This window comes from Saccoglossus kowalevskii, chromosome 3, assembly GCF_978046115.1.
Source record: "Saccoglossus kowalevskii chromosome 3, keSacKowa6.1, whole genome shotgun sequence".
NCBI lineage: Eukaryota > Metazoa > Hemichordata > Enteropneusta > Harrimaniidae > Saccoglossus > Saccoglossus kowalevskii.
This window is the reverse complement of record NC_140643.1, coordinates 44,785,339-44,811,819: the sequence shown is the minus strand read 5'-3', so window position 1 is coordinate 44,811,819 and position 26,481 is coordinate 44,785,339. Positions and strand designations below refer to the sequence as shown.

Here is a 26,481-nt window from a genome sequence, read left to right as displayed (position 1 = left end):
GCTTCTGATTCAGGAATTTAATACTTTGATTAAAAAATAATGAATGAGATGGCAGTTTTATGGAATTATCGAAGTGTTGGTTTAATGTAAAATGTGTAGCGAATTTAATTTGCGTCAATGCAAATTATCCCATAGTTAGGGAATGGGTTTAGAATTGTGGGTAACCGGGGGGATCCCTGACCCGTGACGTCATTCTTTCTATCTTGGTATTCGTCCTCCTTCGTCTCCCACGTCTTGAAACTCGTGTTGTTGTTGTTTGTTTGTACTTTTGTTTGGCAACGGACATACATAACCCATTCCCACAACCCCGAAGGTTTATTACAGCGGACGAACTGGAAAATACAGCGACTGTTTAGAACCCAGGTTTCACATAGTCGTTTCTCGTGTTCTGTTGTCGGTGAGGTCCGTGCTCCAAGAGTCATAATAATAATGGGAAAGCACGATTTTCTTACACCAAAAGCTATTGCCAATAGGATAAAGTCGAAAGGTCTTCAGAAACTACGATGGTATTGCCAGATGTGTCAGAAACAATGTCGAGACGAGGTACGTATAATCACAATTACGGTAAACAAAAGAAAAAAAAACAATACAAACTTGAACAACTTCACGGTCTTGAAAAATCAAATGGGGAACCGTCGACCTGGTTCCCCATACACGAAATAAAAAACGCACTCAATCCGTCAAGTGACCCCATAGCCCTCAAAGATTAACCAGCATAAATCTGATAACCAAATAAATGATGCAATATATAGAGAACAAAATGTAGAGAATATCATTGAACTTCGACTGAAGATTATATTTGCAATAAGATATTTAAATATGGTCAATGGTTATGCAGATGATCTAGTGTTAATATATGAAACAAAAAATGGTCTACAAAATGCACTAAATAGTTTAGAGGTTTATTGTCATAAATGGAAACTCCAGGTAAATCTGACAAAGGTTGTTATTTTCAGACGAGGAACACTAAAAAAGACAGAAAAATTCTATTACATATAATGAACAAAATATTACCTGTGTAGATATGTACAACTACCTGGGTATAAACATAAAGTCAAAAGGCTGCTACACTGAAGCCAAACAAGATTTAGCAGATAAAGCAGCCCGAGCAATGTATGCATTGAAACAGTTCCTACCACCAGAAACAAATTGTAGAACTTTCATCCATCTTTTTAAAAGGTGTATTCAACCAATATTATTGTACGGGTCTGAAATCTGGGGTCATGAAATTAAAGATTACAACAAATGAGACAAAATAATAACAGAAAATACACAATTGAATTTTTACAAACTACTACTAGGATTGAACAAATTTGTGACAAACATTGTATGCAGAGCTGAAGTAGGAGAATTCCCACTCTTCGTAGACATTCGGATCAATTTAATAAAATACTGGACTTGTATCAGTAAATTACCAGGCAATAATGTCGCAAAACAAGCATACCTTGAACAAAAGAAATCCAATTTACAATGGTATTATTCTTCAATACAAAAAATTATGAACAACATAAATTTTTCATGAGAACAACAGAATGATTTGTTAACAAAACATATTGTCGCATACGACTTATTTACCACTTCCGTGTCACTGAACCGTACTGTGTCTGGGTGGAATATTCTAGATTTTTTCGAAAATGGTTGAATAGGTAATAGAACACTGTAGGAGGCAATAGAAGGTAATGGAACATTCTAGAAATTTGTATTAAGTTCCAGACTCATTATGTATGCTGATGTAATGGTCTATTTATAGACAGTAGGGGTATATATAGGGGAGTTGTTCAGCACTGAGTTCAGATCGAAGATCTTGTTGATTTGTATTGGAGTTTAAGTATCTAGTTATTGGAGTAGTGGAGTTTTACCGCGTTATTGTACTTGATGTTTGCGGAGTATAATAATACCAGTACCAGTTAAAACCTCATCTGTTGGCTCCGTGTTCGTATTTTATCATCGCCGCCAGGGAAGTCTTTCTGTTACTGTTGCCATTTTGGTATTTGAACCATCACACCTGTACTATACCAATTACGGTAATATTATGTTGCGTGTGACACATATATAGCAAATTGGCAAAGTTGTCAAACAAAAATACATAAATTTCTGAAGAAAAAATATAACCGAAAATACAAAGCTGAGAACTTATGAAAAATTTAAAGACTCTTATAATTTTGAAAAATACTTGGATGTGTTGAATTTGAAGCAAAGAATTTCAATGACAAATTTTCGAACTAGTAATCACAATTTAGCAATAGAAAAAGGGAGGCATATGCAACCAAAAATACCTACTGAAAATAGAATTTGCAAACAATGTACACAGAATAAAATAGAAGATGAACTGCACTTTGTCATGATATGTCCACAATATAAAGTAATATGCCAACAAATCATTCAAGACATTACATTTCCAGAAGAAACACAGGATGATCTCCAGAAATTTAGGTTCTTGATGACTTCAAAAGATGATGTAATAATAAAAAAGATTGCCAATTATATTCATAACGCATTTCAATCAAGGAATGAAAATGCCATTTGATATGTAACACTTGCTTTATCCTATTAACAACTAACTTTCTTTTTGTAGTAGTAGTTATCACAACTAATCTTTATCGCTATTAACTGATAGAAACATTGTATTTCTAAGGATGCAATAAAGTTATTATTATTATTATTATTATGTTATACATTCAATATTGTTTATTCATCAAATAATTCAAAATTCTAGCTTAATCATTCCTATCCATAAATCGGGATCACAATCAAAGATTTATAAATTACCTAGATAAAAATAATTTCAATTCATCAATTTTCCATCCCTCAACGGCAGAAGCCCAAACATTACTGATACATGTACAAAATGTATGAATACTGCCTGGTCAAAAGCAGCAACCCTTTTACTATATACATGTAAAACTAGTTGATACCTAAATTGGCAACAGAATCATGAATTACGACAACCTCTTAATGCTAGAACCCTTGATATAACAGCCCCCAACATTATTACTAAAATGAATACTGCCTGGTCAAAAGATTATCTCCTACTCAGGGAAGATTTTCTTTATTAGTATTCATTACAGTGCTGTATTTTTAACAAATCTCCCAGTAAACTTTCAAAGTGTAATCGAATTAGGTTAAAATATTGAAAGACATTAGGGGAAAGATTGGTTTTATTTTTGCAAATATGTTTATATACGTATATGACTTGACACTTTTGCAATTAGTGTCGTTTGTGATATTCACAATTTGACAAATATATTTGTTTCTCATGCTGTGTCATATTCAGTGGGTCTTTTGCACCTCTTTTCTTCCTTTGGGGTGGTGATGTGTGCCACAAAAATATGCCTCTGGTGTGGGGATTGGTGGGGCTTGTTCTGAAGATATTTGCCTCACATATACCAGCCGAGTTTCAATTGACTGGTGCATTATAAAGAAGCTGAGGTTATCTAAACATACTTCAATGCAAAATGGATGGTCAAAGTAAAACAAGAATAATACAATAAATATTATTTACAGGTCACCTTTTGTAAAGCTCAATTTATCTTCGCCAGCCAAGGACCATTTATTCGGCCAAAGCCTCAATATTAACCCTTGGCAGATTTCATCATAATTTGTCACAGGCCCTCAAATGATTTGCACTACCCAATCAAAACTTGTGATAGAAATGACACATTACTTGGTAAAATTAAAATCATAGATTATACCGGTAGAAATCAACATGCTCTGTTGCTCTCTTTTTGCTCTGTGAACAAGCTTTCTGACCATCAAAAGAAAGCGCTTAGTGCTGTTTCTGAGGGAAATGATGCGTTTTTTGCAACGAAACCGGATCAGGCAAGTCGATATGTTATCAGTTTCGGCAATTTTGTCAGTTTACTAAATCACCGTTTGCACAAATATTTAGACATTCCATATTCTTCATTCACTTACCCACAGGCAATTTTCAATGTTGGAATAACAAATTTTGGAAACGTGTCATCGAATATAGACTTTCTGTTCTCGACTCCCGGTGAATCAGCGCAAAGTCCAGACAATCACATGTATGATACAGCAATGCTGATTGGTGGCGCCAGCTTCTTGGTGTGCCCAATCAAATGACTCAATTGAACTGCAGTGAAATACAGCTTTTCCTAACACTATCAAGCACAGGTTCGTGGGCCGGTTATGCCTGGCCAGCTTTAGCGAAACCGTGCGATTCGGACGATGAGCTCATTTGTAATTACCAGGAATGTGAATACCTTATTATTATTTCCTCAATACAGAATGGATTTAAATGCCATACTATGTCAGAGTCGCATCAAAGGCAACTGTTACTTTTTGCTGAAGATCCAGAACAGTACTTAGATGCTTATTCAGAGTAAGTATATGTTGCTATGGGAACCATATCAAACACAACATGATGACCATCACCTTTATTTATTTAGTCATAACAATATTTATTCCAATCATCCTAAATGCTAATTTGGTTTGTGTACATAGAGCAAATACAGTGCATGTATATTGCTGTATGCTGGGTTTGTTTACTTTTATGCTAATTTTGTTTACATGAAGATGTTTTCTAGTACACAAAGGCCAAAACAGTGCACACACACACAGCATACCTACACAGTGTGGGGATTATCCTCAATCGACAAACTTTGCTTTATTTTCATTTCTTTAGCAATTGAGTAGTAAATTAAACATATGTGCTTGTTAATATGTACTTGTACGGCACATATGTACATAGTAATATATAACGAAATAACTATGTTATATGCCTTTTTAATTTATCCCAATGGGCCATTCCAGTTTATATTTGCACCCCCCTGTTGATGTGGTCGGATTTCCAGCACTGTATGATGGGGAAAATACCCTGGAATTCCAACTGTATATGAAGAAACAGAATCTAGAAATCCAGACGAGTATGGGAACAAAATTCCTGGAAATCCAGGCAGTTATGGCTACTAAATAAAATATGGCCTAGTTTATCTCGCTACATACCAGTTGATGAGGTTGGATTTCCAACAGTATGACTAAAAAAACTTGGAATTCTGACTGTATATAGTAAAAAATTGGGCCAGTATGAAATAGTTTTTACTGAAATTAGATAAGAATGGTGGCATGAATGAGCTCATCAACACCGTGAATCAGGATTAGTTTGGATTTCCATTATCAAATATAAAATGTTGAACTTGGTAAATTAGCATATGATGAGAGTTATATTTGGAAATCCTACTCTGTATGGTGGCACAAAAGAACTCAACACCATAAGTAGGAACTATAGTTTTGGATTTCCATTACTGTATGGTGAATTGTGATTTGGAAATACAACTTTGTATGACTTATACACCCATGGAAATTATACCCTGTATGAAGTAAACACACAAGCTCATCAACAGGGGGGGTGCAGATATAAACTGGAATGGCCCAATGATGAATCTAACCATACACTCACTTACGCCTATACAGTAGTCAGATTCACCCGAAAGTACCAAGAATGGTGAGGATTTTCCAGACTTAAATGGTATGACAAATAATTCAGTGAGTCTTGGGCAGTATTCAATAACAGAACCTGGATCCATCGCTGTCATGGCTCACTGTGTCCTGTATCACATTGCATTGTGGGACACACAATTTGTGTTAATCATTGGTATATATGCTTGATGTGTGAGAAGTCAGTAGGCAGTTTTAAGGTGCACGGTTGTAGTAGACGTTTTCAGGAAGTATAATTCACACTATCATATAAATGTTTTATTAGAGCAAATCCTTTATTTTCATACTGAACTATTGAAGATTAGAATGAGAGATATGTTATTGAACAATGTAGAATCAAGTTTATATAATAAAGTGCATGTTTTATATTATAAATCACTGATACATGTATGAAGCTATCATTCATATATACCATGTCTGCAATCTGTTCAAAAGTGAACCATATGAGTAACCACCGAGTAGTACTCACTTAATCAATCATTTTATAATGTCTGAATTGGAACAATGATATAAACTAATTTGCAGTAGATGAATAGTAAATTTTTTGCATTGATTACTTAAAAATGATCATGAAATCATCTTGTGTGATCATTTTTTTTGTAAAACCATCAGTAGAAAGTAAATGATTGGTAAGCATCTAGAGATCTTCTACTAGTATTTCATACTTAATTATGCAATTTATTAGCCCCGGCAGCACAGTCTGGAAGCATGTGGATTGGGTTATGTCGATCTCAGCAGACCATGGCCCAATTTTACCAAATTCAGTACATGGTTGATACATGGTGGTATACATATGCCCCATATTATTTTTTCTCTTCAGATACAAAATGGCTGTATTTAACCAAAAAATATTTTCCTCAATTCTGCTTATATCTCAGGTAGGTTGAAACTTGATACACAGGCAATTGTTATTCCAGCACATCAACAAAATTTGGTCAATGTCACAATCCAATCAAAGATGGCTGGCAGCCTTTTTTTAAATGCATTTCAACTCAAAATGGCTGGCTGGTGGCCATTTTGTTACATGGTTTCTGAAGTCATTTCTCAAGCATGCTTTGACAAGTTTGGTTCAAACTTGATCAATGCATTCACAAATGTCATAAATGCTGACATTTCATTTGTCATTCATTAAAGTGTAAGCAGAGAGGGAGCTAAATGGATTGTTAATTGTTTGAAATACCTGCAAGTTTAGTCATAAAAATGAGAGTTGTTTACTGTGACTGCTTTGTGTTTGATGCACTTATAACAGAGCCCTGAAATTTTCATTTTTGCCAAAGTAACACAGTCGTCAGCATGTGTGATGGAATTTGGTTCCTGAACAATCTATATAATGTGTGTCTGAGTATGCAGAACTTCTCAACTGTAGCACTGTAGCCTAGTATGCAGGCATTAAAGTGTGGTTTATGAAACTAACAAATATAAGCTTGTGTTGAAGGGACATGCAGGATACAGTCATCCATGTACATTTGTACAAACGCAATGTATCCAACTGAAATATAATATATAGAAAATAGTATTACATGTAGGTAGTAGTAGATAATCATATATTTCATCAATTTTAATTTAATTGAAATGGTGTATATGTACCGGGGATATGTTTTGATACATACAAGACACTGACACAATACTGATAGCTACAATGTAGAGTATAGTAAGACCAATCTATGTGTAAACTTAAAACCAGACAAAACCATAATATACATATAATCATCAATCTACAATTTTACTTACCGGTTATAAACATTTACTGCTTAAGGCAGGCTTCATTGTACAATACGGTACATTACTGCAATACCACTGTCTAAAAACCTGCAGAGCTTTTATGAGGCTTCTGCCTTATACATGTACATACTTTATTGCATGTGTCATTCTTTTCTCTTCTTCATAGTGAGTATTTGAGTGATTTTATTGAATTGTTGAGGAGAAGATTTGGTACAAGAAGAGTACATAGCAATGTGGTTTACAATGAATACATTCAAGACAAAGAGCATATACACATGAATTCAACTAAATGGGAAACACTCACAGAATTTGTCAAATGGCTTGGAAGGGAAGGTAAGTCCAATGTAAAGATCATTGCACTATGACATCATATGTTTACATTTTTGCCAACCAGCATGCAAATATGTGATAACAAATGTCACTCACTGATGAACACTGCCTAGTGATTTGCTGCGACAACATTACCCATACATTGTTTTATTAACAAGAACAAATGCATGTATATTCAATAATAGAAGCAGTGAACAACATCTTTATTTCATCTTTGGGTGCAAACAATCGGTTTTTCCAACCAGTCACTGTGTACACATGTAAAACACAAAAAACTGGGACTGCCTATGGCAAACACTATACACGGTTACTTAAAAAAAACACGATTCTTTTCATTGGAAGCGTATCACGGGTAAACATTTGAAACAAATCTGTGATAAAGATAGGCTAATCATTAACATAAGATGTAGACAAGAAATCACGCAAATATGACGTCATTTTTTTTCCAGAGATCATTGCAATCATCAACTGCACGCCATTTTATTGTTTATCTGTGTCAATGCTTCAAGTTACTAAAGTGTAAGTTGTTCCAGTGAATCCTGACAAAACCTTTCTCTCAGTTTAAACTCAATACAAATTTGCCTTTGTATGGCATTTTCGTTTCTAAAGAACAAGATCAGCAGAAAACTGAAATAAAAAAACCATCAACACATGATCAGAAAAAAAGATGTCAAAGAAACCATACAAATGTTTGTAATTCAGCCATGCGTAAGTTTTAATGAGAAGCCATGATACCACATACATTTTTTTGGAATTAAACAAAATATGCGATAAGATAACTGAAACGACCCACCCATGCTCTACAAAATGCATGTAAGCACACCAAATATGCAACAACAGGCAGTTCCAATGAAATTAAGAACGGTGAATATTGTAACATAAAAAAATTGCCAAAAAACTGAAACAAGGACAGACAAAAACAATTAAACAGGCATTTTATGAAACTGGCGGGAATTGTTGAATACATTTTCAATGTTTTCTACGGTGTCTACAAAAAAAGTGTAAAGACTTTAAACAAAATGGCTGATACAGTGACGCGAAAGCAAAACGATAAAATTTACTCTAATAAGCCCCCGAATCGCATACAACCATCATAAGTACGCACAGTAGTATACTAAAAATTCATTTGGTAGTTTTTTTTATAACATAATGTATTTTAAAATAATGACTTAGGGGTTAGAATTTTCGTCACTTTTTCTCCCGAGACTCAAGCTTGCTTTCATGACAGTGAAAACGATAAATATACTTGAGAGTATGCTATATTAGAAGTGCATTCTCTTGCATAAATGACAAAGGCATGTCTATGGTCATAATATCTCATATTTCAATAATCCAGTATACAATATATTTACTTCTAATAGAGCAAATTTGGTAAATGTAGTAGTACATGTATATGTAGTACTACTACTAGTAGTGTCACTGGATGCAGTGAAAACGTTAAATATTACCGATAAATATGACCAATCAGAGACCGGTACCAGAAAGAGGCTGCATATAAGTTTCAGTGTGTCAACTTTATTACTGTTCGATTACGTTCTTCTTTTGGAGTTTTCACAAGATCACAAGCTTAAGAGCTCAAGTTCTAAACTTTATTCAGTTGACAATAAACTGTGTTAGACGAGTTACATACTACGAGACGTTGTGTTATCTATAAGTCTACAAATTGAACCTGCTCGGCGACTCCTGATAAAATACAGTTCAGTCGTCAAACCACAAGTAGACATTGACAATACTATTTGTGGATTTGCATATAGGTTAGACCCATGTTTTAACATTTATATGAAAGAAAGTATGCTTACAACAAATTCAGTAAAGCAGCTTTTCATTCCAAACTTGACAACACTGAAGAAATTAGTGCTGTACAATGTGGCCAATTAAAAGCACTGTCATTATATAGACTAATGCTTTGTGCATATGTTAGGTTATGCTACCGTGGACCAGACAGAAAAAGGATGGTTTATCACCTATATTGACAGAGACCCAGAGACCATCAGCAGACAAGAAGCCTTAGCTAAGAAGCAGAAGATGCAGTTGGATGATGAAGAAAAAATCCAAAAGTTCATCCAAAAACAAATTGAAAAGGTCAAAGAAAAGAGCAGTCAAAAGGTAAGTAGGATTCAGCTACATGAATCAAGTATACGGGAAGCTATGCACATTTTGCATATCATCATATTTATATAAAATATCTACACTGTTTAATTTCCACAATAAGTGTATAAACACAATCAGTTGAGTTTGGTCACCTATTCTTGTTATGCTAATCCACTTGACAGCAGAACAAAATTATGTCACAATTAATTTGCAAATTTAGTGTATTCAAAAAATGTTCTCAGAAATTTTTACTTTTTGATATTTTTCATGTTTGCACATGAATATTGTCACTGCTATACTTATAAGTAATGTAAAACAATTTATTTCCACTATTTTGATGTTTTGAGTGTATTCACTGTGTTTTAATTTCCTGAATTTTTCAAGTATACAATGAGTTTTATTGTTATTTTACATGTTTACATACTGATTAGTGAAAATAGCAAGATTAAAAACCCAGTGAATAATTAATGCATTTACATAATTTATGTGCTAAAATATGTACATTTGACAGTATTTTACATTCATTCTCTCAGGAAGAAAACGTTTTCACTGAACTACAGAGAGAAGATGCCGAAGAAAAAATTAGGTTTTCCCTTGGGGGTAAGGCGCCGTCCACATCTACTGGTGATGGAGAGTGTTCTGAGGAAGCAAGCAGCAGTAAAACAGTTATAGAAAAGAAACCAGCTGTAAAACCAAAGTAAGTTCATTTTACATAATTTATGTACTGTATTTTTTTCTCATTTTGCAAGGCAAATTTTGAGGAATTTCTGAAGTTGGGAAAATTGTCACTAGGAATCTTCTGGTTGGGAAATTATCAAAATGTCTTTAAAATGTACTGGTAATTGTTTTATTAGTACAGTACATGTATATGCATAATTGCCTAGGGTCCTGAAGGCTTTCAGAAATACAGGATGGATGCTTACCTCCACGTCCTTCTCTAGAAATGATGCTTACATTGTTACCAAAATAGTGTTTAACACATTGCTTTGTAAATTCATCCATATCTATCAAATGATGAACATTTCTAGTGACAAAAACACCTGGTGATAGCAATCCTACCCCGTCCATAATTAATCATATTTATTTTGTGTTTATTTACCAGGATTGTACCCACTGTTAATCCATTGAAAATTGCAGGAATGAAAAAGAAAGAAAGCTCATCATCAAAGGACAGAAAAAGAAAATCGGCATTAGATGAAATAATGCAGGTTAGTGTAATAAATGAATTGTGGTTCATGTAACTTGTTTCCAGCTCTAAATAATTCTTACAGTAATTAAAAAATCCTACTACTACTGGTAACAAGTGTTAGTTGATACTACTTCTGACCAGTGTTAATTGATACTACTTCTGACCAGTGTTAGTTTATACAACTACTGACCAGTGTTAGTTGATACAACTACTGACCAGTGTTAGTTGGTACTACTTCTGACCAGTGTTAGTTGGTACTACTTCTGACCAGTGTTAGTTGGTACTACTTCTGACCAGTGTTAGTTGGTACTACTTCTGACCAGTGTTAGTTGGTACTACTACTGACCAGTGCTAGTTGGTACTACTTCTGACCAGTGCTAGTTGGTACTACTTCTGACCAGTGTTAGTTGGTACTACTTCTGACCAGTGTTAGTTGGTACTACTTCTGACCAGTGTTAGTTTGTACTACTACTGACCAGTGTTAGTTGGTACTACTTCTGACCAGTGTTAGTTTATACAACTACTGACCAGTGTTAGCTGATACTACTACTAACCAGTGTTAGTTGATACTGCTACTGACCAGTGTTAGTTGGTACTACTTCTGACCAGTGTTAGTTGGTACTACTTCTGACCAGTGTTAGTTGGTACTACTTCTGACCAGTGTTAGTTGGTACTACTTCTGACCAGTGTTAGTTGGTACTACTACTGACCAGTGTTAGTTGGTACTACTTCTGACCAGTGTTAGTTGGTACTACTTCTGACCAGTGTTAGTTTATACAACTACTGACCATTGTTAGTTGATACTACTACTAACCAGTGTTAGTTGTGATACTGCTACTGACCAGTGTTAGTTGGTACTACTTCTGACCAGTGTTAGTTGTTACTACTTCTGACCAGTGTTAGTTTATACTACTACTGACCAGTGTTAGTTGGTACTACTTCTGACCAGTGTTAGTTTATACAACTACTGACCAGTGTTAGTTGATACTACTACTAACCAGTGTTAGTTGTGATACTGCTACTGACCAGTGTTAGTTGGTACTACTGCTACTGACCAGTGTTAGTTGGTACTACTTCTGACCAGTGTTAGTTGGTACTACTTCTGACCAGTGTTAGTTTATACAACTACTGACCAGTGTTAGCTGGTACTACTACTAACCAGTGTTAGTTGGTACTACTTCTGACCAGTGTTAGTTGGTACTACTTCTGACCAGTGTTAGTTTATACAACTACTGACCAGTGTTAGCTGGTACTACTACTAACCAGTGTTAGTTGGTACTACTTCTGACCAGTGTTAGTTGGTACTACTTCTGACCAGTGTTAGTTTGTACTACTACTGACCAGTGTTAGTTGGTACTACTTCTGACCAGTGTTAGTTTATACAACTACTGACCAGTGTTAGCTGGTACTACTACTAACCAGTGTTAGTTGGTACTACTTCTGACCAGTGTTAGTTGGTACTACTTCTGACCAGTGTTAGTTTGTACTACTACTGACCAGTGTTAGTTGGTACTACTACTGACCAGTGTTAGTTGGTACTACTTCTGACCAGTGTTAGTTTATACAACTACTGACCAGTGTTAGTTTATACAACTACTGACCAGTGTTAGTTGTTACTACTTCTGACCAGTGTTAGTTTATACAACTACTGACCAGTGTTAGTTTATACAACTACTAACCAGTGTTAGCTGGTACTACTACTAACCAGTGTTAGTTGATACTGCTACTGACCAGTGTTAGTTGGTACTACTTCTGACCAGTGTTAGTTGGTACTACTACTGACCAGTGTTAGTTGGTACTACTACTGACCAGTGTTAGTTGGTACTACTTCTGACCAGTGTTAGTTTATACAACTACTGACCAGTGTTATTTTATACAACTACTGACCAGTGTTATTTTATACAACTACTGACCAGTTTTAGTTGGTACTACTTCTGACCAGTGTTAGTTTATACAACTACTGACCAGTGTTAGCTGATACTACTACTAACCAGTGTTAGTTGATACTGCTACTGACCAGTGTTAGTTGGTACTACTTCTGACCAGTGTTAGTTGGTACTACTTCTGACCAGTGTTAGTTGGTACTACTTCTGACCAGTGTTAGTTGGTACTACTTCTGACCAGTGTTAGTTGGTACTACTACTGACCAGTGTTAGTTGGTACTACTTCTGACCAGTGTTAGTTGGTACTACTTCTGACCAGTGTTAGTTTATACAACTACTGACCATTGTTAGTTGATACTACTACTAACCAGTGTTAGTTGTGATACTGCTACTGACCAGTGTTAGTTGGTACTACTTCTGACCAGTGTTAGTTGTTACTACTTCTGACCAGTGTTAGTTTATACTACTACTGACCAGTGTTAGTTGGTACTACTTCTGACCAGTGTTAGTTTATACAACTACTGACCAGTGTTAGTTGATACTACTACTAACCAGTGTTAGTTGTGATACTGCTACTGACCAGTGTTAGTTGGTACTACTGCTACTGACCAGTGTTAGTTGGTACTACTTCTGACCAGTGTTAGTTGGTACTACTTCTGACCAGTGTTAGTTTATACAACTACTGACCAGTGTTAGCTGGTACTACTACTAACCAGTGTTAGTTGGTACTACTTCTGACCAGTGTTAGTTGGTACTACTTCTGACCAGTGTTAGTTTATACAACTACTGACCAGTGTTAGCTGGTACTACTACTAACCAGTGTTAGTTGGTACTACTTCTGACCAGTGTTAGTTGGTACTACTTCTGACCAGTGTTAGTTTGTACTACTACTGACCAGTGTTAGTTGGTACTACTTCTGACCAGTGTTAGTTTATACAACTACTGACCAGTGTTAGCTGGTACTACTACTAACCAGTGTTAGTTGGTACTACTTCTGACCAGTGTTAGTTGGTACTACTTCTGACCAGTGTTAGTTTGTACTACTACTGACCAGTGTTAGTTGGTACTACTACTGACCAGTGTTAGTTGGTACTACTTCTGACCAGTGTTAGTTTATACAACTACTGACCAGTGTTAGTTTATACAACTACTGACCAGTGTTAGTTGTTACTACTTCTGACCAGTGTTAGTTTATACAACTACTGACCAGTGTTAGTTTATACAACTACTAACCAGTGTTAGCTGGTACTACTACTAACCAGTGTTAGTTGATACTGCTACTGACCAGTGTTAGTTGGTACTACTTCTGACCAGTGTTAGTTGGTACTACTACTGACCAGTGTTAGTTGGTACTACTACTGACCAGTGTTAGTTGGTACTACTTCTGACCAGTGTTAGTTTATACAACTACTGACCAGTGTTATTTTATACAACTACTGACCAGTGTTATTTTATACAACTACTGACCAGTTTTAGTTGGTACTACTTCTGACCAGTGTTAGTTGGTACTACTTCTGACCAGTGTTAGTTTATACAACTACTGACCAGTGTTAGTTTATACAACTACTGACCAGTGTTAGTTTATACAACTACTGACCAGTGTTAGTTTATACAACTACTGACCAGTGTTAGTTTATACAACTACTGACCAGTGTTAGTTTATACAACTACTGACCAGTGTTAGTTGATACTACTACTGACCAGTGTTAGTTGGTACAACTGCTGACCAGTGTTAGTTTATACAATTACTGACCAGTTTTAGTTGGTACTACTTCTGACCAGTGTTAGTTGATACTACTACTAACCAGTGTTAGTTGATACTACTACTAACCAGTGTTAGTTGATACTACTACTGACCAGTGTTAGTTGGTACTACTTTTGACCAGTTTTAGTTGATACTACTTTTGACCAGTGTTAGTTGATACTACTAACCAGTGTGAGTTGATATTACTACTAATCAGTGTTTAGTTGATATTACTATATTAATTGTAGGAAGAATCCATGAAGAAGGCTAAAGTGAAACGATATGACAATTGGTTAACAGAAGGCATTGTTGTCAAAGTAATTACAAAAAAACTTGGTGAGAAATATTTCAAAAAAAAGGCTGTCATTTTGGTAAGACATTAGTATTATTTGTTTTTTTTCACCTGTTTGAGCATCCATTGCAGCATTTAAGTCTAAGTAAGATTTTAAGTATGAAGTGCAATAATCACAAATAATAAATGCTTTCTTCAGCATTGCACTACCTACTGGTACTCTGTGAAAGGTGCATGTACAAGAAAGCAATATGATACCATATTTACCTACTGTAATATGGTGCCATGTAAACCAATCAGTGAATCCTACTGTTATTGCATCTAGCAAGGCACTCTGTACATTGTTGCAATAAACAAGTAATAACTAGAGCATTATTGAATTACAGGAAGTTAGAGATAAGTACACAGCTGTAGTGAAAATGAACGACTCTGGTAAGAAATTGAAACTTGATCAGACCCATCTAGAGACTGTCATTCCAGCACAGGGTTTGTATTTTATGTAGATGAGCTTTTTACAGACTTTAAGGTATAGAGGGTTTCATCCAAATGCAAATTAATTGTCTACTGGAAACTAAATTTATTTCAATTACATTGTATATATAAGTTTTGCACTTGCATACTAACCTAAGGGACTTTATAGGTAGGGACTGCACTTGAGGACTATTCTAAGGGACTTTATAGGTAGGGACTGCACTTGTGGACTAACCTAAGGGACTTTAAAGGTAGGTTTTGCACTTGCAGACTAACCTAAGGGACTTTATTGGTAGGTTTTGCACTTGCAGACTAACCTAAGGAACTTTATAGGTAGAGACTGCACTTGTGGACTAACCTAAGGGACTTTATAGCTAGGGACTGCACTTGTGGACTAACCTAAGGGACTTTATAGGTAGGGACTGCACTTGCAGACTAACCTAAGGGACTTTATAGGTAGGGACTGCACTTGCAGACTAACCTAAGGGACTTTATAGGTATGGACTGCACTTGTGGACTAACCTAAGGGACTTTATAGGTAGAGACTGCACTTGTGGACTAACCTAAGGGACTTTATAGGTAGGGACTGCACATGTGGACTAACCTAAGGAACTTTATAGGTAGAGACTGCACATGTGGACTAACTTAAGGAACTTTATAGGTAAGGACTGCACTTGTGGACTAACCTAAGGGACTTTATAGGTAGAGACTGCACTTGTGGACTAACCTAAGGGACTTTATAGGTAGGGACTGCACTTGAAGACTATTCTAAGGGACTTTATAGGTAAGGACTGCACTTGCAGACTAACCTAAGGGACTTTATAGGTATGGACTGCACTTGTGGACTAACCTAAGGGACTTTTTAGGTAGGGACTGCACTTGTGGACTAACCTAAGGGGCTTTATAGGTATGGACTGCACTTGTGGACTAATTTAAGGGACTTTATAGGTAGAGACTGCACTTGTGGACTAACCTAAGGGACTTTATAGGTAGGGACTGCACTAAGAGACTTTATAGGTAGGGACTGCACTTGTGGACTAACCTAAGGATCTTTATAGGTAGGAACTGCACATGTAGACTAACCTAAGGGGCTTTATAGGTAGGGACTGCACTTGCAGACTAACCTAAGGGACTTTATAGGTAGGGACTGCACTTGAGGACTAACCTAAGGGACTTTATAGGTAGAGACTGCACTTGTGGACTAACCTAAAGGACTTTATAGGTAGGGACTGCACATGTGGACTAACCTAAGGAACTTTATAGGTAGAGACTGCACATGTGGACTAACTTAAGGAACTTTATAGGTAAGGACTGCACTTGTGGACTAACCTAAGGGACTTTATATGTAGAGACTACACTTGTGGACTAACCTGAGGGACTTTATAGGTAGAGACTGCACTTGTGGACTAACCTAAGGGAATTTATAGTTAAGGACTGCACTTGTGGACTAACCTAAGGGACTTTATAGGTAGGGACTGCACTTGCAGACTAACCTAAGGGACTTTATAGGTAGGGACTGCACTTGTGGACTAACCTAAGGGACTTTATTGGTAGGTTTTGCACTTGCAGACTAACCTAAGGAACTTTATAGGTAGAGACTGCACTTGTGGACTAACCTAAGGGACTTTATAGCTAGGGACTGCACTTGTGGACTAACCTAAGGGACTTTATAGGTAGGGACTGCTCTTGTGGACTAACCTCAGGAACTTTATAGGTCGGGACTGCACATGTGGACTAACTTAAGGAACTTTATAGGTAGGGACTGCACATGTGGTCTAACTTAAGGGACTTTGTAGGTAGGGACTGCACTAAGGGACTTTATAGGTAAGGACTGCACTTGCTGACTAACCAAAGGGACTTTATGGGTATGGACTGCACATGTGGACTAACCTAATGGACTGTATAGGTAGGGACTGCACTAAGGGACTTTATAGGTAAGGACTGCACTTGCTGACTAACCAAAAGGACTTTATAGGTAGGGACTGCACATGTGGACTAACCTAAGGGACTTTATAGGTAGGGACTGCACTTATGGACTAACCTAAGGGACTTTATAGGTAGAGACTGCACTTGCTGACTAACCAAAGGGACTTTAGGGGTATGGACTGCACTTGTGGACTAGCCTAAGGGACTTTATAGGTAGGGACTGCACTAAGGGACTTTATAGGTAGAGACCACACTTGTGGACTAACCTAAGGGACTGTATAGGTAGGGACTGCTCTTGTGGACTAACTTAAGGGACTTTATGGGTAGGGACTGCACTTGCAGACTAACCTAAGGGACTTTATAGGTAGAGACCACACTTGTGAACTAACCTAAGGGACTGTATAGGTAGGGACTGCTCTTGTGGACTAACCTAAGGGACTGTATAGGTAGGGACTGCTCTTGTGGACTAACATAAGGGACTTTATAGGTAGGGACTGCACTTGCAGACTAACCTAAGGGACTTTATAGGTATGGACTGCACTTATGGACTAACCTAAGGGACTTTATAGGTAGAGACTGCACTTGCTGACTAACCAAAGGGACTTTATGGGTATGGACTGCACTTGTGGACTAACCTAAGGGACTTTATAGGTAGGGACTGCACTTGCAGACTAACCTAAGGGACTTTATAGGTAGGGACTGCACTTGTGGACTAACCTAAGGGACTTTATAGGTAGAGACTGCACTTGTGGACTAACCTAAGGGACTTTATAGGTAGGGACTGCACTTGAGGACTATTCTAAGGGACTTTATAGGTAGGGACTGCACTTGCAGACTAACCTAAGGGACTTTTTAGGTAGGGACTGCACTTGTGGACTAACCTAAGGATCTTTATAGGTAGGGACTGCACATGTAGACTAACCTAAGGGGCTTCATAGGTAGGGACTGCACTTGCAGACTAACCTAAGGGACTTTATAGGTAGGGACTGCACTTGCGGACTAACCTAAGGGACTTTATTGGTAGAGACTGCACTTGTGGACTAACCTAAAGGACTTTATAGGTAGGGACTGCACATGTGGACTAACCTAAGGAACTTTATAGGTAGAGACTGCACATGTGGACTAACTTAAGGAACTTTATAGGTAAGGACTGCACTTGTGGACTAACCTAAGGGACTTTATATGTAGAGACTACACTTGTGGACTAACCTGAGGGACTTTATAGGTAGAGACTGCACTTGTGGACTAACCTAAGGGACTTTATAGGTAAGGACTGCACTTGTGGACTAACCTAAGGGACTTTATAGGTAGGGACTGCACTAAGGGACTTTATAGGTAGGGACTGCACATGTGGACTAACCTAAGGAACTTTATAGGTAGGGACTGCACATGTGAACTAACCTAAGTGACTTTATAGGTAGGGACTGCACTTGCGGTCTAACTTAAGGGACTTTGTAGGTAGGGACTGCACTAAGGGACTTTATAGGTAGGGACTGCACTTGCTGACTAACCAAAGGGACTTTATAGGTAGGGACTGCACTAAGGGACTTTATAGGTAGAGACCACACTTGTGGACTAACCTAAGGGACTGTATAGGTAGGGACTGCTCTTGTGGACTAATTTAAGGGACTTTATAGGTAGGGACTGCACTTGCAGACTAACCTAAGGGACTTTATAGGTAGGGACTGCACTTGTGGACTAACATAAGGGACTTTACAGGTAGGGACTGCACATGTGGACTAACCTAAAGGACTTTATAGGTAGGGACTGCACGTGTGGACTAACCTAAGAGACTTTATAGGTAGGGACTGCACTTGCAGACTAACCTAAGGGACTTTATATGTAGAGACTACACTTGTGGACTAACTTGAGGGACTTTATAGGTAGGGACTGCACATGTGGACTAACCTAAGGGACTTTATATGTAGAGACTACACTTGTGGACTAACTTGAGGGACTTTATAGGTAGGGACTGCACATGTGGACTAACCTAAAGGACTTTATAGGTAGGGACTGCACGTGTGGACTAACCTAAGAGACTTTATAGGTAGGGACTGCACTTGCAGACTAACCTAAGGGACTTTATATGTAGAGACTACACTTGTGGACTAACTTGAGGGACTTTATAGGTAGGGACTACACGTGTGGACTAACCTAAGAGACTTTATAGGTAGGGACTGCACTTGTGGACTAACCTAAGGGACTTTATTGGTATGGACTGCACTAAGGGACTTTATAGGTAGGGACTGCACATGTGGACTAACCTAAGGGACTTTATAGGTAGGGACTGCACTTGCGGACTAACTTAAGGGACTTTGTAGGTAGGGACTGCACTAAGGGACTTTATAGGTAGGGACTGCACATGTGGACTATTCTAAGGGACTTTATAGGTAGGGACTGCACTTGCAGACTAACCTAAGGGACTTTTTAGGTAGGGACTGCACTTGTGGACTAACCTAAGGATCGTTATAGGTAGGGACTGCACATGTAGACTAACCTAAGGGGCTTCATAGGTAGGGACTGCACTTGCAGACTAACCTAAGGGACTTTATAGGTAGGGACTGCACTTGCGGACTAACCTAAGGGACTTTATTGGTAGAGACTGCACTTGTGGACTAACCTAAAGGACTTTATAGGTAGGGACTGCACATGTGGACTAACCTAAGGAACTTTATAGGTAGAGACTGCACATGTGGACTAACTTAAGGAACTTTATAGGTAAGGACTGCACTTGTGGATTAACCTAAGGGACTTTATATGTAGAGACTACACTTGTGGACTAACCTGAGGGACTTTATAGGTAGAGACTGCACTTGTGGACTAACCTAAGGGACTTTATAGGTAAGGACTGCACTTGTGGACTAACCTAAGGGACTTTATAGGTAGGGACTGCACTAAGGGACTTTATAGGTAGGGACTGCACATGTGGACTAACCTAAGGAACTTTATAGGTAGGGACTGCACATGTGGACTAACCTAAGTGACTTTATAGGTAGGGACTGCACTTGCGGTCTAACTTAAGGGACTTTGTAGGTAGGGACTGCACTAAGGGACTTTATAGGTAGGGACTGCACTTGCTGACTAACCAAAGGGACTTTATAGGTAGGGACTGCACTAAGGGACTTTATAGGTAGAGACCACACTTGTGGACTAACCTAAGGGACTGTATAGGTAGGGACTGCTCTTGTGGACTAATTTAAGGGACTTTATAGGTAGGGACTGCACTTGCAGACTAACCTAAGGGACTTTATAGGTAGGGACTGCACTTGTGGACTAACATAAGGGACTTTATAGGTAGGGACTGCACATGTGGACTAACCTAAAGGACTTTATAGGTAGGGACTGCACGTGTGGACTAACCTAAGAGACTTTATAGGTAGGGACTGCACTTGCAGACTAACCTAAGGGACTTTATATGTAGAGACTACACTTGTGGACTAACTTGAGGGACTTTATAGGTAGGGACTGCACATGTGGACTAACCTAAGGGACTTTATATGTAGAGACTACACTTGTGGACTAACTTGAGGGACTTTATAGGTAGGGACTGCACATGTGGACTAACCTAAAGGACTTTATAGGTAGGGACTGCACGTGTGGACTAACCTAAGAGACTTTATAGGTAGGGACTGCACTTGCAGACTAACCTAAGGGACTTTATATGTAGAGACTACACTTGTGGACTAACTTGAGGGACTTTATAGGTAGGGACTACACGTGTGGACTAACCTAAGAGACTTTATAGGTAGGGACTGCACTTGTGGACTAACCTAAGGGACTTTATTGGTATGGATTGCACTAAGGGACTTTATAGGTAGGGACTGCACATGTGGACTAACCTAAGGGACTTTATAGGTAGGGACTGCACTTGCGGACTAACTTAAGGGACTTTGTAGGTAGGGACTGCACTAAGGGACTTTATAGGTAGGGACTGCACATGTGGACTAACCAAAGGAACTTTATAGGTAGGGACTGCACATGTGGACTAACTTAAGGGACTTTATAGCTAGGGACTGCACTTGTGGACTAACCTAAGGGACTTTATAGGTAGGGACTGCACTTGCAGACTAACCTAAGGGACTTTATAGGTAGGCACTGCACATGTGGACTAACCTAAAGAACTTTATACGTAGGGACTGCACATGTGGACTAACCTAAGGAACTTTATAGGTAGGGACTGCACATGTGGACTAACCTAAGGGACTTTATAGGTAGGGACTGCACTTGTGGACTAACTTAAGGGACTGTATAGGTAGGGACTGCACTTAGGGGACTTTGTAGGTAGGAACTGCACTTGTGGACTAACTTAAAGTGCCTGTGAAATGGCTGCTATTTTCACGCCTAAAATTATCCATTGATACATAAATATTATTAATTTTTATGTTTCTAAGCATGAATTATTTTTAAAAGTGAAAAAATGTGTTTTAAACTCAATCTACGGCATCTTTATTTTTGTGTATTTTACAACGAGGCTCCTCATTAGTTTTTTATTTGCATACAGAAATTCCCCTTGTGACGTCAGAAGGGGAAGTCGCATGGCAGCTTGCATTGCCGATGCGTGTAAATAAGGCAAATTTCTTCTGCAGTTTTCTAGTTTTTGACAAAATTTTCACTTATGTACTTGTTCGTCGAGGAGGAATGGACCATAATGAACGCATAGTATCAATTTTTGTTGCATGGGGTTGAGTTAGATGCGAAATATGTTCGTTCTGGTGTAGCTGGTCATCGTGATCGTCAGCGGCGCACGTTTGTACACAGTCACTGGACAAAATAGAATTTGACGTCGGAATTATCTCGTTATTTAGCAGGTTACTAGGCACATCACTACACTGTTTTATTTCATCGATCGTCTGAGTAAAACTTTCAAAATTAAAATAAAAGAGAACATATTTTTACATTCTAAACATTAGACTATATAGTGATCACTATAAAATAATTAAAAAAAACGACAAATCACAGTTACTAAATAAATGACAGCCGCGTGGGAATAAATTGAAATTTTGTTGAAATAGGTGAAGGGTCACGATGAAGGCAAGTGCGTTAAAAGCGGCGTTTAATTGGATAACAAAAATAATCGAGATCGACACACATACAGATAAATTCAGAGTGGATTCGAGTTAGCGTGATCCATGGCGTGATTGTCATAATTATAACATCATATTAAAACTTTATTTGGTGGAAACACATTGACCAAGCCCGGATTCTTATTATTATTATGCAGATCAAGCTGCAAGCATGGAGGTGTAAAAAAAGAACAGAGGTGTGAATTCGACATTCAACACCAATCACCAAACAATTCAGAAACTTTTACCCTTCGAAAATGAAAACAATTAGCAGTGTGTAAGGGCTGTGTAATTTCCTGTTTGTCCGTCGCTTCGTTTTCGTGTCACTGTCAAAATTATTGCTACTTTTTACTTACTTAACAGGGACTAAATGGTCTCTATAAAACGATAATCACGATCGCAAAAAAAGTCAACTCATTTGAAACACTTGCCGGACGTCTCTCTCTTCTGAAATCCGCCTCGGTGATCATAGTCCGGAATCTATTTCTTTCAAAAGTGTTTCTCTTTAAACCTAGTTGTTTTTTCATGGACGAGGACAGTTTTTCCAAAAAAACGAATCTGAGGTTAAGTGGCTTTCGTCCACTGATGTCGCACCTTCGGATCGATTAGAAATGTGTGAATACTTACCCTTTGACTTTACGTTTCACTGCAACTGCCCACAACACAACATCTAAAAACTCTCTCTCAAAAAAAAAGAAAATAGACCAAAAAAAAAGAAAAAAAAAATGCCAACTGAAAAATGTATATCGTTTAAAAGTATACTGAATGACCAGTGTTATTACGGCTCAGGGGTATGATTTCCTCTCACATTTTGGCATTTGGTGGCGCACTTTCCGCGAGAGTTGGAAATCCGGAAACAGTCGACCGTTTCAGGATAGGTGGGCGTGGCTACAACACGAGAAATATCCAAAATTTACTTGGATACGAGTAATCATTTTCAGCAAAAAAATCAATAACTGCCCATTTCAGTGGGACACAGATCTAAAATGAGAAACGTGAGGGTGGGCATTGCACAGGCACTTTAAGGGACTTTATAGGTAGGGACTGCACTTGTAGACTAGCAATTATACACTAACAATGGCGTTGTAAAGTACTGTATTCTAATCATCCTGTGTTTTTAGCTGAGGAAGATGTTGTTTTCCTCTATACTACACTATTGCGAATCTCATTGAAATAAGGGTTAAATACACAAGGTACTAGTTAAATTAAAGAATAGTGGTCATCGGCATAATCTTCACTACCTACCACCTGGCCCACAGTGAAATAACACTGTATTGTTTTAGATGTTTAGATGGTGTGAAGATGACAACACTTTGAAGTGAAAAATGCACATACAAGATGTTCTGTTCATCTCTTTTTTTAGGGAAGTGCATTAAAGTATTAAATGGGGAACACAGAGGAAGTAAAGCTGTGCTGCTGGCACTGAATCAGAAGAGCTTTTCTGTAACAATTAAATTAGAGTCGGTGAGTTTTTTTGGAATGTGTGTGTCCGAGAATTCTGAGAAAAAAAGCTTGGTTTTTACTATAATTATTTAATTATGGTGATGTATTTGCCAACATTGAAGTTGAAACCTTGTTAGCGTGGAATAGTAAACTGAGTTTTACCGGTTTGTTAGTTTTATCTCAACTGACAGAACACTGTATAAATACGTTACCTGTGATACATGGCATTATCAGACATGAAACAGACGACGTTTCAAACTGAATTTATAATATTTTTTGACCTAATGACCTCAAAAGTCATCTATCCTGCTACTTTATGAGGAAGAAATTATCTAACAATTAAAATACAAAAAGATGACTTCGTTAGGGTTACATTTCCTGCTGAAAATCAAGTCTGCAGGCATCGTGTTAACCAATCTGATTAAAATCTGATGTAGTGTACGGGCTTTAATTATTTTGGCTATAAACTTATTTTAATTTTATGTTTTATTACTTTTGTTATTAATGCCTTTTTATTTTATTATTTTACTTTGATTTTGATTTTGTGATTTTTTTAAAATTCCGCCCTACATACATCTGAGCCGATGCCTATGTAACGAGATTTCAACGAGACCCACTGTCGACGATTTTAGTCAACGAATCACAGACCTTCTTCTATAGCGCACATGATGACGTCACTGGGCAGAGTCAGGTGGCAAACACACTCAAACATAAAATGGCGGATTATACCGACGTTAGGACCGAGAAGAACACGGCTTTTCGGTAAGTTTATCATTGTCAAATGCAACGAAAGTCATTTTTTTATGTTTATATTGTGGCTCGAATGGTTCGAGTTTGGATCGTTACTTTGCGTAGTTATTCTGGGAATGACGATTTTGTTTCCACCGGCTCGACCGAACATCGGTGTCTTTTACCAGTCGCTTGCCCTGGAGACGGGTGATGTTTTGTTGACGATCGGGTCAAAACCGTCTACGGTATTGAAGCCGTAGCTGTAAATATTCATCAAAATGTATCAACATTTTGTACATTATACAATAACTCTTTATTAAAGTAATTGAGCTGATTTGGACTGGAATAAAATATTTTTTATTTGGAACACATCGCAATTGATCAGGAAATATTTGTTTGCTCCAATTGTCTGCGTCGATGCCGTGGGCCGGTGACCGTTATACAATTTACAATTTGCATTGTTTACTATAGCTGTTTAGAGTGTTCTAATCATTACGATTTACTTATTTTTTTGCTTCCGTTCTAGATAATTATGCTCAGTGTTTGATGTAAAATTGAAGCGATGACTGAATAAACGAACCTTGGCTGGCGAAGATGTATCAGGAAGTGTACACATTTGTTGGAAGTGAACAAAATATTCAATGTAATGACAAAAATTGGAAAATGCTGTGGAATTTCTTTTGAAAATAAAAATATACTAGCAATTTTCTATTAATGGTTTATTCAAGTGAGCAAAATATAATGTACAGAAAGATTGTCCGTATACACTGAAAAGTAAGCAACCGACAGCCTGTATAAAAGGGGGGCTGTGATTGGCTGTTACTTACGCGAGATTTGAACGGGACTTACATAGGCGTCGGATCAGATGTAGGTAGGGCGGAATTAAAAAAAATCAAAATCAATGTAAAATAATAAAATAAAAGGGCATTAATAACAAAAGTAATAAAAAATAAAATTAAAATAAGTTTATAGCCAAAATAATTAAAGCCCGTACACTACATCAGATTTTAATCAGATTGCGTGTTAACAAAAACTGACTTATGCTGTGTAAAATAATTTCACTTGAAAGTGCCAGGATGTGTGACCTTTAGGTCATCTTGTAGTGAAGGATTGATGTAGAAGGCACTATCACCTGTGAATTCAGTATGAAATTGATTTAATTCAATGTTTTGTTACAGGGACCCTACAAAGGCAGGACTGTTGAAAGCATACAGTATGAAGATATCAGTAAAACAGCTGACCAATAAACAGAAATATATTCCTACAGTAATCTCTCCTACGACTTTACCTATGTTATTACATGTACTGGTTCTATAATATTTCCTTAGACTGAAAAGCTAGTATCTGTAGTGTTTTTTTTTATTATGTATCATAAGATGCAACAAATAAATAGATGTTTTTACAATGCCTGGTTTTCACTGTTAGTTGATTGTGGGCTAATCAGAATGTATCTCTGCTTTTGTCATCACAACTTGTATAAACTTTATTGAAGTCAACAGAGGAAATGAGGCAGTTCATTTGAATTTTGTACAAGAGTCTAACTGTGGTTGCTATGTGTACCTAACATTTTCAAATATTCACTTTTGTTACATTATGACAAGTCAAAATCTTGTTAAATCTCCATTGCTTTGTCTGCAACACTTGTAAAGTGGTAGAATTCAGCAAAAGAAAAATATTTTGAAAACTGCAGATGCATTTCACCCATTATATATCTGCTGTAGTCCAAGTGATACCTGTGTTAATTTTGCATTTACTGTTAGTAGTGCTTTATAACCATGTTTCAATGTCACTTTTTTTTATCAGACAAATCACTAGTCATAAAATTAATAATGCAACACAAATAGTTTGAAAGCAATTTAGTAAATATATTTTTGTACATGTAGTAGTTGTAACTGTACACCTGTAAGACAATTACATATTGCCGACTTAGACTCCATGAACACTTAAAATAGATGGGGAAAAAGATGCCCACAAATTAGTATGCCTCACATCATGTCTTCACTAGTTACATGTAGTTAATACGAGGAACTAACCATATGAGATAAAAAGCGACATGCTAGGGTTCTTCACACATTAAATTCCACAGGATATGGTGGCTCATTTGCATATCCATACCAAACAAAAGGAAATGTAACAAGCCA

At 37.3% G+C, this 26,481-nt stretch overlaps 1 protein-coding gene across 6 annotated transcripts; it reads left to right on the top strand.

Moving 5' to 3' along the window:
- The first annotated feature begins 77 nt into the window (after window positions 1-77).
- LOC100374261 (DNA/RNA-binding protein KIN17-like) lies at window positions 78-25,747 on the top strand. Of its 6 annotated transcripts, none has more exons than XM_078006995.2 (10): window positions 78-543; window positions 4,248-4,342; window positions 7,346-7,512; window positions 9,431-9,615; window positions 10,134-10,297; window positions 10,703-10,808; window positions 14,665-14,787; window positions 15,095-15,140; window positions 23,532-23,628; window positions 25,519-25,747. In XM_078006995.2, the coding sequence occupies exons 1-10, from the start codon at window positions 430-432 to the stop codon at window positions 25,655-25,657; spliced, it is 1,236 nt and encodes a 411-aa protein (XP_077863121.1). In that variant the 5' UTR covers window positions 78-429; the 3' UTR covers window positions 25,658-25,747. The 6 variants fall into 6 exon arrangements, 5 of the variants coding, with proteins under 5 accessions (XP_077863121.1, XP_077863120.1, XP_006813270.1 ...); XM_078006994.2 differs by having other exon boundaries at window positions 15,095-15,194; XM_006813207.3 differs by having other exon boundaries at window positions 80-543; window positions 23,532-23,632.
- The last annotated feature ends 734 nt before the right edge of the window (window positions 25,748-26,481 follow it).

What these genes read in the sequence shown, in the direction of transcription:
- LOC100374261 (XM_078006994.2), top strand. Translation starts at nt 430, where the DNA reads ATGGGAAAGCACGATTTTCTTACACCAAAAGCTATTGCCAATAGGATA. An exon ending in AAGAAAAGAGCAGTCAAAAG is followed by an intron (nt 9,616 to 10,133) that starts GTAAGTAGGATT and finishes TCATTCTCTCAG; the next exon opens with GAAGAAAACGTTTTCACTGA. An exon ending in AAACCAGCTGTAAAACCAAA is followed by an intron (nt 10,298 to 10,702) that starts GTAAGTTCATTT and finishes TTTATTTACCAG; the next exon opens with GATTGTACCCACTGTTAATC.